This window comes from Phyllostomus discolor, chromosome 2, assembly GCF_004126475.2.
Source record: "Phyllostomus discolor isolate MPI-MPIP mPhyDis1 chromosome 2, mPhyDis1.pri.v3, whole genome shotgun sequence".
Lineage (NCBI taxonomy): Eukaryota > Metazoa > Chordata > Mammalia > Chiroptera > Phyllostomidae > Phyllostomus > Phyllostomus discolor.
In genome coordinates, this window is record NC_040904.2 from 102,805,588 (window position 1) to 102,818,782 (window position 13,195).

The 13,195-nt window shown below is 48.5% G+C and overlaps 1 protein-coding gene across 6 annotated transcripts in view; it reads right to left on the reverse strand.

The window, feature by feature from the left end:
* The window catches only part of MYLK (myosin light chain kinase), a 291,257-nt gene that overhangs the window by 86,748 nt on the left and 191,314 nt on the right, over nucleotides 1-13,195 (reverse strand). For all 6 annotated transcript variants that reach the window (XM_036018196.1, XM_036018195.1, XM_036018198.1 and 3 more), the window contains 3 exons: nucleotides 6,315-6,452; nucleotides 4,020-4,217; nucleotides 3,097-3,346 (listed from right to left, as the gene is read on the reverse strand). In XM_036018196.1, the coding sequence (XP_035874089.1) occupies nucleotides 3,097-3,346; nucleotides 4,020-4,217; nucleotides 6,315-6,452 (586 nt within the window). The remainder of the gene's footprint in view (nucleotides 1-3,096; nucleotides 3,347-4,019; nucleotides 4,218-6,314; nucleotides 6,453-13,195) is intronic.

Below are 13,195 nucleotides of genomic sequence, written 5' to 3' on the forward strand. Positions count from 1 at the left end.
GATATGGGGCTGTCACCATGTGAGCTACAACTTTTATGCACAGAGCCCATTTTGCTCCAGCCTCCCACGCCTGAATAAGAAGCTGCTCCCTGGGTACAAGGCCTTGGAGCCTGTCCCACTCTAAATCACCCACCACTGGAGTGGTTTTATATGCAAAATTAGTTTAAAGATTTAATATCCTGGGAAGCAAAAATCTTTCAAATATTTTAGCTGGAATTTGGAGCTCACTTTTTGACATTCCCCCTTTTAGTTCAGGAGACAAGAGCTAGGGGAGGGAAGGGGAGGTAGAAACCACCCACTGTATGTGCCCCCAACCCAGCTGCCCCACCCCTGCATCCTCTTAGCCATCCAGTCTTCCTCCTTGAAAGGCATTCTGTCCTGGGTCTAGGTCTGATTTCTGTCAGGATGAGAAAAGCAAGAGGGGAGCGAGGCCCCTGGCAGGCCTGGCACACATTCCGCAGGAGAACTTTCCACTGACTTGCTCCTGCTCAGCTGGGGATAAAGCCAAGGCCAGGCCACCAGCCTCCCAAAGGAATGAGAAGTCTGGACTTCAGGGAGGGAAAGGGGGCAAGGGCTGTGGGGGTGGGGACTCTAGTGCCATTTCCCAGGTTCCCTGAGTTCCTAGCACACTCGGGAGAAGTAAGGAATGAGAGAGCACCTGATTTAAAGACAGAGATTAGGATTCTAATCTGGGCTCTGCTACTGGCCTTTGGGTGGCCATGAGCAAGTCCCTGACCCCGAGACCTCAGTTTCCCCCATTATTAAATGAGGAGGCAGCTAGATAACATCTGAAGTCCCTTCCAAGTGGGAAGGTCGAAGTTTTATGACTGTCCCCAGCTGGGTCCAGACAGTCTGCCTGCCGACCTCCCAGTGCAACCCTTCGTGCTGGCCTGGCCGACTTCCCACAGTCCGTGCTCTGGGCTTCTCTGCCCTTTCTTGCTCGGCCTGTCCAACAGGCCCTTTTGACAGTCAAGCCTTCATTTGATTTCTAAGCCTCAGCTTGTTTTCCTCAAAATGCCCCGAAAAGCCCATCTCTTTTAGGGTTTCTGGTTTGATGAACACGAGTGCTGCCACAAAGCACTACTCCTCCATGCAAACAAGCTCTATTCCCACATACGGCGTTTCCATGATTTGTGCTGGCCTAGGAGACTGGAAGAGTATATCTTATTCCTATTTGGGACGCAGATTTGCTTTTCTAAGAATAACTGTTCAGACACAAGGCAAAGACCATTGCTGTGTTCTGAGCATACTGCTAATGATGGCAGGATGATTGGCCAGCCTACAATCATCTTATTGGCTGACCACAGATGTGACATTAGCTCAGTTGAGACTCGTTGAGACCTGCCCAGCTCAGTAGAACTTTCTAGCAGATCCACAGACTCCTAAGAAATAATAATGGCTATTTTTCAAAGCCAGTAAGTATTGGGGTGGTTGTTATGCAGCAAAAGCCAACTGATACAAGTATAGAGCACATGCCCAGAAGGGACTCAAGCAGATGGGGCATGTACTAGGTTTTGTAATTATTATAGGAACAATGCCCTCCCATGGCGGTAGGCTTGGCATGTGGCTAGAGAGCCTATCTATAGCCCAGAGCCTTAAACACAAAGAACTTGGTATAGGGGAATGATTTATCCAGGAGAGCAAGGCCCCTTACCAAGTGGCTGAGAACCTCAGCCAGGGGCGTGGCATCATCCTCGGGATGTGGCACAATCTCCTATTTGCAGAGTCAAGTGCAGACAAGTGCTCTTCTTTAATGCTTATTCCAACTCTGGGGGCTGGCATTCTGTCTCCATTGCCCAGGGGTGGCATGGAATTTTAGGAGTTACAGCATTTTAATATTTTATGTATTTATTTTTAGAGAGGGAGTAAGAGAGAGAGATAGAAACATCAATACCCAAGAGATACATTGATCGGTTGCCTCTTGGAAGTCCCCCAGTTGGGGGCCTGGCCCAGGCATGTGCCCTGACTGGGAATTGAACCAGCAACCTTTCATTCTGCAGAGTGGCGCTCAGTCCACTGAGCCACACCATCCAGGGTGAGTTAGAGTATTTTAAAAGTAGAAGAACATTTCTGGATTGCATTCTGACTAGGACAGAAATGTCCTAGACACTGGGAACATGGCAGTGTACCTGCATGGAGCTCACCTTCCCAGTAACCTGGAAAGACCTTAAAAGGGAGGAAAAAGAGAAGGGGGATAGTTAACCTCCCTGTAGTAGTTTAAAAATGTCTATGAATTTTTTCATAGACATTCTGGAGAGAGATACTCCTCTCTCCAAAGGTGTAAGTTAATTCTCCTCCTCTTGAGTATGGACTGTACTTAGTGACTCACTTCCAACCAACAGAAAATGTGGCAGGAGTAATGGTGTGTGTGACTTCTGAGGGTAGGTCATAAAAGACATTGCAGATTCCAGCTCATTCTCCCTCTTGGGTTGCTAGCACTGGGGAAGCCAGCTGCCGTGTCATGAAGACACTCATGCAGCCATATGGAGAGGTCCACCCAGCAAGGAGCTGAGGCCTCCTGCCAACAGCCCTTGAAAGTGAGTCGTCACTTGGAAGTGAGTGAGCCGTCTTGGAAGTGAATTCTCCAGCCTCAGTCAAGCCGTCAGAGACTGCAGCCCTTTCTGGCATCTTCTGCAAAACTTCATGTGAAACTCTGAGCCAAAAGTCACCTAGCTAAGCTTTCTCAAATTTCTGAACCATAGGAAATATGGGATAATTATTGTTTTAAGATACTAAGTTTTGGGATAATTTGTTTGCAGCAAGTGAAAACTAATACATTCCCTCTAGCTCCTGCTTTTCCCATTTTAATCCATTCTTCCCTCCTTCATATTCACTATACACCAAATAATGGGGAAACAAAAGCCAAGATGTAACAAGACAGAGGACTCGGGGGAACTGAGCACAGAAGGCAAGGTTCTCCATGAACATCTGTTGTACTGAAGTGGAAGAAACAAAAGCTTGTCAGCAGCACCAAGTCTGCACTTTCTTTACCTTGAAGCCCAGCCCCACATTATCCTGTGCTTCCTCTGGCTTCCCAGTCCCAGGGTGGAACTTTGACAGGAGGTAGGAATTTGGGGGTGGGACATGCAGACTCACTTGAGCAGGATTTCATACTGGCCAGCGTGCCAGGGCTGCACGTTCTTCAGGACCAGGGTGAACACGTCCTCATTCTGTAGCACCTCAAAGTGGCCAGTGTCTCCGGACAGGACTTTGCCGTCTCGGAGCCAGTGCACGGTGGGAAAGGGGTCACCAGCTATGGCACAGGAGATGAGCACACTCTGGCCCAGGGAGGCAGTCACCGATCGAGGCTTGCTGATGAACCAGGGCTGGGTGCCATCCTGAGGCTCTGACAGTTGGCAAAACGTTTGGTTAGAGAGGGAGGCCTTTCAGTAGAATGTCTGCTCAACACTCCATGGTGGTGAAGGTTGGAAGACAGCATGTAATCAAATAGCAGTTTGTCCAGAAATTGCTTTTATTAGATATTCAGATATAACATTCTTCTTAATGGCAAATCTGTCTTGGTTACATCCTCAGAGGATAATAGTAACACGTACCGTGTGTCCAAAGCATGGGGAGGTAGCCCGGAATGTACAGGGGCACCAATGATCTACATTAGATGTGACAGTTAAGAGTTGTCACTTGCTTTGTGTGAGCTTGTCTCTCCTTCTAAATGAAGGCTTTTTAAAGGCAAGGACCCTAAAGCCTAAAACTCATGTCAAAAGCCATCACTGCCAAATCATTACATGTATTATGAGACTTCTCTCCCAGCGCTCTACGCAGCTGTCACCAGCGACCCACAGAGGGCAGGGACTGCAGAGGCAGGGAAGAGCAGCCCTGCACAGCCGGAGCCTGAGATGCACAGTGAGGAGCTGGTCCCCGGGGCTGAGCTGGGACCAAGGCAGCAGGGGGCCCATGGTGGGCACAAAGCAGGCTCACGTGGTTTCCTCACCTCCAGATCACTTTTGGAGAAACCATGGTGGCACCTCCTCCCCACCCGCCCCCCAGCTGGCCAGCCTCACCTTGCACCGTGAGCACAGCCTGGGTGCGAACCTCCCCAGCGCTGTTCCAGGCCTCACAGGTGTAAGTGCCCGTGTCCTCCGGAAACACCTCCTGGATACAGAGGCTGTGCCGAGTGCCTCTGTGTTCAAAGTGGAAGTCCTCTGACTCCTGGATCTCATTCCCATTGTGAAGCCAGATGACCTCAGGGGGTGGGTTCCCTGGAAGGGGAGAAAGGTCAGGGGACTGGTCAGGTGGGCGCTTTCCTGGGGTGTGCGGCAGCTCTGCACGTAGTGCTGTGACACTGCACTACACTCTTTATGCTTCAGTTTCCCTATCCAGAAAACAGCCTACATTTTCTACCTCCTAGGTGTCTTGGGAGGATGAAGTAAGCTCATAGAGCCTCCTTAGCAGCCCACCAGAATAGCAGGTCAGAGCACAAAGGGAGAATAGCATCTGGCGCAAAGGAAGTACTCAAATGCATGCTCATTATAATTATTTAACAACAGATTTGGGGAAACGAGGAAGAAACTAGAAGTGAAGAGAAGATGATTTCATAGCTGAAAAAGAAAACCCAGGAAGAATGGTTTTTAAAACTATAATTTAAACTGCCCGATGATACCGAGTGGCTACTGGTCACTGGGCTTGAAGTGAGCGTGTTGCCTGCACTGTGCTGACTGCACTGCGCGTGAGCGTCCAGGCAGTTCAGTGTGACTTCATGGCGACTCCCTTGTCATTCTTTACCAGAAGGGACGCTCCATGGCACTTCACGTTGGTGCCCTGCAAATGTCTGAGGGCGAACATGGGTGCCAGATGGTACAGGATTTCTAAACCCAGCTCATGAAGGAAAGCATTTTCAGATTCTACTATTCTACTTTCTGATGTAGTTTCTAGCCATTTTTTGATGTATAAAACAATGGCCATCTGTGAGGGTTTCCTCTGTGGTAAGAGCTGAGCTGCTGTGTTCTCATTCAAAAGCAGCAAGGCCTCGGGACAGCTGCTGAGGGAGGCTTGCTGGTGCCAGGCTCTGGTGAGGCCTGAAGAGAGAAAGCCACATCTGTCTCCAACGAGTTAGCGAGCACAGGTCCGGGGGGCCAGGTGCACTGTGCCTCTGATTCCTGTTAACTCGAGCAGTGCAGACAAGGGCGGGGACTCAACCCTCCACCTGGACTGTCAGGGGGCTGCCTCCAGCTTGCAGGGGAAGGAAGATGGGTTCCCTCATAGCCCATCTTTATTGCTTGTGCAGCTCAAGAAAAACTGAAAACTGAGGAAGGCAAAATGAGATAAGTCAGACAGAGAAAGACAAATACCATGTGATTTCACTTGTATGTGGAATCTAAAAATCAATATAAGCAAACAAAGTAGAAAGCGACTCAGAGACACAGAGAACAGACCGATGGCTGCTGGCGGAAGAGGAGATGGAGGCTGTGTGAGAAGGGTGAAGGGACTGAGAAGGACAGATTGGTGGTCACAAAGCAGTCATGGGGATGTAGAGCACAGCATAGAGAATATAGTCAATAGTACTGTAATAACTATGTGCGGTGTCAGGTGGGTACTGAAAATACCAGGGGACCACTTTGCAAAGTATATGATTGTCTGACCACCATGCTGTACACCTGAAACTAAGACAAAATAATATTGAATGTAAACTGTAATTTTTAAAAAAGCATAACACGCATGCAAATAAAATCCTTTTATAAAAATACTTTCCATTTTTCTGGCAATTGTGTGTGTTATAATAAAACAAATAAATAACAACCCAGGAGGATGACCTCCGGGGGTCAAAGAGACAGGTCAGTGGCCAGCAATCATTTATACAATGAAGGGGGAACCTGACCTATTAGGCCTGTCTTATTGGCCTCTGGCAAGGACTATGACATCTCACACTGGGCTGCGAATCACCCAGCCCCTCTTTGAGGAGAACCTCTGCTCCCTTTCCTTAGCTTAAAATTTGAATAGAGCAACTGAGAACATCTTCCAAGAGTTGGCAAGTTCTCATGTCATCTGGTTTAGTACTAGGGTTCAAAATCATTCAGCAACATTGGCTATGCTATGTTTTCACAGTAATCCCTCAACCCTCTAGCCAAAGTCATCCTCTTCCCCTGGACACCTCAACCTCAAACCCAGAAAATCCTGCCCAGAGAAAGCGGAAAAGAGGGGCCACGAGGCTCTCCTTCTTCGGGCCCACTGACCATGGTCCCACGACAGGATCTGTGGATCAGTGATCTGAGTAGGGCCTCAGGGAGCGATGCCCACGTTGCAGCCACGCCCACGCCCACTTTCACATATGTGCTAAGGAGCAAGAGGCAGAGACAGACCTGACACCTGGACTGTCATGGTGACCTGGCTGCCATCCATGACTCTGAGGTCCGAGAGGCCCTGCAGGAAGCGGGGTGCGGCAGGCTTGCTGGCAGCTGCAGGCAGGAGGAACTCGCGCTTCCCGTCACTCTTCTTTTCTGTGTGCAGACAACAGAGGGTGGATGAACATCTGTTCACTCCCCATCCACTTGACAAACACAGACTAAGTGACCGTCGGCACGGGACGGCCAGGTTCAGGTTCCCAGCAGACACCGAGCACTAACAGGTGAGGACTGTGGGGAGGCCCTGGAGACGCTGGGAACAGGGGTGCCTATTTCTCTGCCTGGTGTGGCAGTGCTCCTGCCTGACAGTGGGGGAGCACGAGGCCTCTGCAGGGCCAAGACACAGCCCAGTGGAGGCTCCGGTTCCTCAGCAGAACTTCAGGGGAGTGGGGTGGGGAGCCAATCCTTGGCATCTGATGAGATTTTGTTTCTTAAATGTATATACTTACAAAAAGACTATGGCACAAAATTCAAAAGGAACCAAAAAGTATGTGTAATGTCTCCCTTCCACCCACCCTCCAGTCATCAAGTATCTCTCTCTCTCCAGAGACAAATGATTTTCAATTTCTTGTTCATCTTGCCAGAGATGATCTATGTATAGAATGCACACGAGCAAATAGGCACACTCTTTTATTTTCCTCTTTAAAAAAATGGTAGCACAGTATACACAACGAATGCCACCTTGCTTTTTCACTCAGCAATGTATCTTGATATCTTTCTGTAAAACAACCAAAGAGCTTCCTCACTGTTTTCTTAGACTTCATAATGCTCCATTGCCATGTCATGAGATTTTAAGCACCCCAAAAAAGCCAAAGACACAATGTGCATTAGAATGTCTAAAATTGAAAAGACTGATCATCCTAAGCAGTGGTGTTGGTGAGGATATGGAGCAACTGGAACTCGCATACACTGCTGGTGGGAGTATAAAATGGTACAGCCCCTTTTGAAAGCAGTTTGGTAGTTTCTTAAAAAGTTAAACATACATTTACCATGTGATCCAGTGATTCAAACCTTGGGTATTTATACAAGAGACATGAGGGCATACATCTATACAAAGACGTGTCCACAAACAGTCATAGCAGCTTTAATCTTAATCTCCCTAAACTGAAAGTAAGATACCAGCAAGTGAATGTGCAGACAGGCTGTGATGTAGCCACACCATGGAATACACTGGGCAAAAAGGACTGGATTAGTGATAGACACTAACACTACAACAGGGACAAATCCCACAAAAATTACATGGAATAAAGGGAGCCAGACAAAGAAAGAGTACATACTGGATCATTCCATTTACCCACAATCCTAGGAAACGTGAAATATGGTGACACAATGCCTGGGGCGGTGCTTGGTGGGTTTAGATTATAAAGGGGAGTGAGGAAGCATTTGAGGGTGATGGAGTTGTTCATTTCTTAAAATTGTGGTGAAGTTTTCAAATTAAATACCATAAACATGTGCAGTTTATTATAGATCAGTATTACCTCAGTGAAAACCAGGGACGGGAGGAATCTCCCTCAGAGAAAGGGGCGTGTGCACCAGCTAGTCAAAGACATAAACTGGAACAACCCTTTGGGGCTGGGGCTGGCCCACTCACTCCCCACTCAGTTTTCTGGGGAGATGAATTAACAAATAGGTTTTCCCAGGCTCAAATCAATGATTTGGAGCAGAAGGAAGAAATAAACATCCAACCAGAACAGAATGAAGAAACAAGAACTCAAAAAATGAGGAGAGGCTTAGGAACCTCTGGGACAACTTTAAGCACTCCAACTTCCAAATCATAGGGGTACCAGAAGGAGAAGAGGAAGACCAAGAAATTGAAAACTTATTTGAAAAAATAATGAAGGACAATTTCCCCAATCTGGTGAAGGAAATAAATTTCTAGGAAGTCCAGGAAGCCAGGAGAGTCCCAAAGAAATTGGACCCAAGGAGGAACACACCAAGACACATTGTAATTAAGTTACCCAAGATTAAAGAGGAGAGAATCTTAAAAGCAGCAAGAGGAAAGGAGAGAGTTACAAAGGAGTTCCCATAAGACTATCAGCTGATTCCTCAACAGAAACCTTGCAGGCAAGAAGGGGCTGGAAAGGAGTATTCAAAGTCATGAAAGGCAAGAACCTACATCCAGGATTACTCTATCCAGCAAAGCTATCATTTAGAATGGAAGAGCAGATAAAGTACTACCCAGATAAGGTCAAGCTAAAGGAATTCCTCATCACCAAGCCATTATGATATGAAATGTTAAAGGAATTTACCTAAGAAAAAGAAGAAGATCAGCTTTGGCTGGTGTGGCTCAGTGGATTGAGCACCAGCCTGCAAACCAAAGGCTTATTCCCAGTCAGGGCACATACCTGGGTTGCAGGCCAGGTCCCCAGTAGGGGATGCTTGAGAGGCAACCACACACTGATGTTTCTATCCTGCTCTTTTCCCCTCCCTTCCCCTCTCTAAAAAGAAATAAATAAAAATCTTTAAAAAAAGAAAAAGAAGATCAAAACTGAACAGTAAAATGACAACAAGCTCACAACTATAAATGACTAAACCTAAAGAAAAACAAAAACAAACTAAGCAAACATCTGTTACAGGAACAGAACCACAGAAATGAAGATCACATGGAGGGTTATCAGTGGAGAGGGGGAGGGGAGAGATTGGGGAAAAGGTACGGGGAATAAGAAGCATAAATGGTAGGTACAAAATAGACAGGGGGAGGGTAAGAATAGTGTAGGAAATGTAGAAGCCAAAGAGCTTACAGGTACGACCCATGGATATGTAATGGGAGGGGGGAATGCTGGAGGCTGGTGGGGCGAGATTGCAGGGTGAAGGAGCATAAAGGGGAGAAAAAATTGGGAAAACTGTAATAGCATAATCAATAAGATATACTTTAAAAAATACAAATAGGTTTTCCACTACTCTTGGAATCTTCTCAAGCTGGGCTCTGACTGGCCTCACGTGAGCAGAAGGGAAAGGGCAGCAAAGGGCTGAGCCAGAGACTATTTCCCACACAAAACAGCCCCAGTGCAGGATGAGCTCATGGTTGCCCAGTTTCTGGCCTTACCCTTTGTCCTGTGAGCCAGGTGGCTTTGACCTTCAATAATCCTTTTGTAAGTTTGTTGTTGTTGTTGTGATTTTTGCCTTTTGGCAGGGACAGGCATGGGGCAGAGAGAGCTATGATATCCCTAACTTAAACTCTAAGCTGAGGGGGAAACAGACTCTGGTGTTTTGGTTCTCATTAGCACAGGGCCACAAAGAGCAGGTCTTCCCCAGGAAGCTTGTAGTTGTGGGGATACATTTCCAGGGTGCTCTACATACCTGAGAAAGACTTAATTCCACATTTGCCACTGAATTTTCATCTGTTGGCACTGAAACCAAAATACAGCTTCCTGCAGGCCTCTCCCAGTGCAGCCTCCAGCCTCCAGGAATGAGGATGGGAGAGCCTGGGAAGGCCTGGGAGCCCGGAGGACAATTTCCCTCAAGTCAGGTGTGGTGAGAAGGGCATGGAACTGAAGCGCAGGGCAGTTGAGACAGGGTGAAGCCACAGTTCATGACCAAAGGAAGGGGTCTCAGGCCCCCCTGCTTCCTTGCCCCAGCCTGTGGCATTGCTGCCTTAGACAGAGGGGCAACCAGGCGTCCTTGGCAAAGGCCTCGGCAGTGGGCTGGGGGCCCAGTATTGGAAATGCAGAGATGGCGTTTCCATGACTGGGCTGCAGTGGCCAGGAAAGCAGCGTGCCTCGGGAGAGTTGAGGAATTTCCTGTCATGCACAGACTGAGAAGGCTTGAGGACAAAATGTTTCTGCCTGTCCAGAGTCCTCCCTGTTCCCGCCTCACTGCTTTTTGCCAGGGTCTGTGCAGATACGCTCTTAGAACTCTGTGCACATACGCTCTTATTCCTAGGTCCTGCGGGAACACCTGAAACTCCAGCTTCTGCCCTGGCTGGGCAGCTCGGCTGGCTGGAGTGTCATCCCCGTGCACCAAAAGTCTGTGGGTTCATCACTGGTCAGGGCACATACCTAAGTTGTGGGTTCAATCCCCAGTGGGGATGCAAATAGGAGGCAACCAATCGATGTCTCTCTCTCTCTCTCTCTCTTGGCCCCCCGCCCCCCGCTCTTTCCTTTCCTTTCTCTCTAAAATCAATAAGCACGTCATAAGGTGAGGGTTAAAAAAAATTTTCCAGCTTCCTCTCCTTCAAGCTAGTTGTGGCTCTACTTTGGCCCCACCCTTTTTGGAGTCTTCCCACAGCTCAGTGTCCTGACCTGGGGCTCTGACACTCTATGGTGCCAGTGGGGACTAAAAGCATATATGTACATCTGTCTTCTGAGAGGTGGCCTGGGCACTGCCTCCTTGCCCCCCGCCCCACCCCCGATCCCTGTGGCATCATCACTCTGGCACTGGAGGTCTAGGATCCGCAGCTGGGTCCTGGCCTTGGGCAAATCGCTGCGCTTTCTGAAGCTCAACTTCCTCATCTGCATACAATGGTAATGATGGTAATCATTACAGGACTTCAGAGTCTCAGAGATAATGTGTGAAAATACTTCTTACGACTGCTCACCCTCAGTGATGACACCTGTGTGAGGCTAGCTGGGAGCTGACTCATGCCTACGGACTTAGACTCCATTTCGTGGTGGGTTTATCAGCAGCAGCAGAACAAACAGAGACTGGGCCCTCACCCAAGGATTACAGGCACATTTTGAATGTGACCTGAGGCAAATACTGTTTAGGAATACAAACGCACGGCTTGAAAGTACTGCGAGGTAACTCTAAAGTAAATTGACAACGAACTTTCATTGCACTCCCACCAGGAGAGAGATGAGAAGGATGGAACTTGTGGAACAAACCCTGGGGCAGGCATTTAGTACCAGTGACACCCACGACCTCTGACTCTGTTCTTTCTTCCCTAAAGCCCCACAGCAAGAACAGAGGGAAGAGGGCAGAATGTGCAGAATGAACCTGTTCTCAGGCCCGCAGTTCAGGGCCATGTGTGGCTCGAGCGACTGCGCATCTGGGCTGATGAATGGCTGAGTCATCCCCAGCATTCGGCCACTTCAGCTTCTTCAGGGACGAGAAAGCCACCCAGCCCTCTCTGCACACGCAGTCTGCACGGGGATTAAGGAGCCAGTGGGGAAGCGGCTTCAGGGCAAGCAGCTTCCTTTAGGTGGCCCGAGAAAAGCAGCCCTGATAGAATCCTGAAACCCCAGCAGAACCCCACCTCCCTGTTTTGGTGACCAAGAGGTCACAGAGCCTGTTACAGGTGGCCCTTTAGGACATATGAGAAGGCTCACACCCAGGCCCTCAGGCAGCGAGGCCAAGGTGTTCTGGAGACTGTCTCTTCTCAGGGAACCAGCCTTCTGCTCCAGTGGTGTTCAAGGCGAACTCCCAACAAAGACAAATGTATCACCCACTGACCCATCTCCTAGGCTCTTGACAAGGGGCAAATGCTAAAGCAGGGCAGGGACAAGCCAGGTAAAAAGGGCAACCTGTGTGCATTTCATTTAGTTACAAAGCCAAACAGACGATTCTGGCTCTTCTGCGGCCACGGTCTTGTGTGGACGTAGATAAAACGAGACAGACGGACCCTGTTGCTCTGAACTCGCAGCTCTAGCTGTGTGAGCTGAAGCCAGCTCCCCAACCCCAACCTCGATGTTTTCTCCTCTAAATTGCTGATAATACAGTTATCACCAATTATGAATGATAATACTATATTGATAAATATACTCTATATATCATCAGTATCGTGCATGATAAATCCTGCTGGGTTTTTAGATGATTAAAAGAAGTAATGTATGTAAAACAGCTAGAATACTATCTGACAGGTAATAAGTGTAAAATTAAATGTTTTGTGCCTTTCACAATCCCACTGACCTTTACAGTTGGGCAAACTCAAACTGACAAGAACTGCAATGAGAAAAGTCCCCACACCAGAGCATTCACATGTGTTCAGGAGGAGGTCTCAGAGGGTGCTGACAGTTGTCACCAAGAGAACATGATAACAATTCCTCAGCACGTTCAGCACTTCACGATTCTACAGGGTGTCATGACTCCGTTGAATGTTAGCCTTAACTTCCTCTGAAGCAGGGGAGCGTGCGTCCTCACTTCACAGTGGAGGCAGCTGAGGCTCAGACAAGGAAGCTGGTCTGTCCTAACATCCCAGGGCGGACATGGTCAATAGGGTCCTGGCCTGGGCTCTCTCCCTCCACTGTCCTGAGAACAAAGGCTGGCCACCTGGATTCCACAGGGAGCTTTCTGTCATTGTGTTCATGCCCAGAGTCACTGGTTGCTCTAGAGATGTGCTCTTCTGGAGCTGTGCTTTAGCTGCACCCGCCACCGTCCTGGTTTGAGGCAGGGGTAGGAGGGCCAGGTTCTGAGGCCCCCACTAGCAATTGAGCCTCAGGGAACCTGAGCTTATTTGTTTTGGATTGTTGGGGGGAGTAGGCAGGCATCGGCTGTAGCACTCAAAATAGCAAGGGAAGGGTCCCTGGGACCCAGTGACAGACTTGCTGCCCAGCTCCAGTGGTGGCCAGACTAAATATACCCCAGGTTTTTCCCACAGCTGTGTTTCCTGCTGCTCTGCTGAGGCCAAGGCCAGAGAGGGCCTTCTCTCTGGGTCCCAGGAAAGGCTGAGCCTCCCTGATTTACTGGCCTAGAATTAAAGATTTAATATGAATGGATCTATTGCTCTGATACTTGGTCAACTGGCCAGTGACTCTCCAACCCCTCACTGACTCGCTCCACCTCTAACTGGTGGCTAGCTGTTGGTGCACTGTTCTATTTGGAGAGAAAGCAGAAGGACCAGGCCTGTCCTCCAATGGGGAAGATAAGAGCTAAGATTAAGAATACTCATATGCAGTTTCATG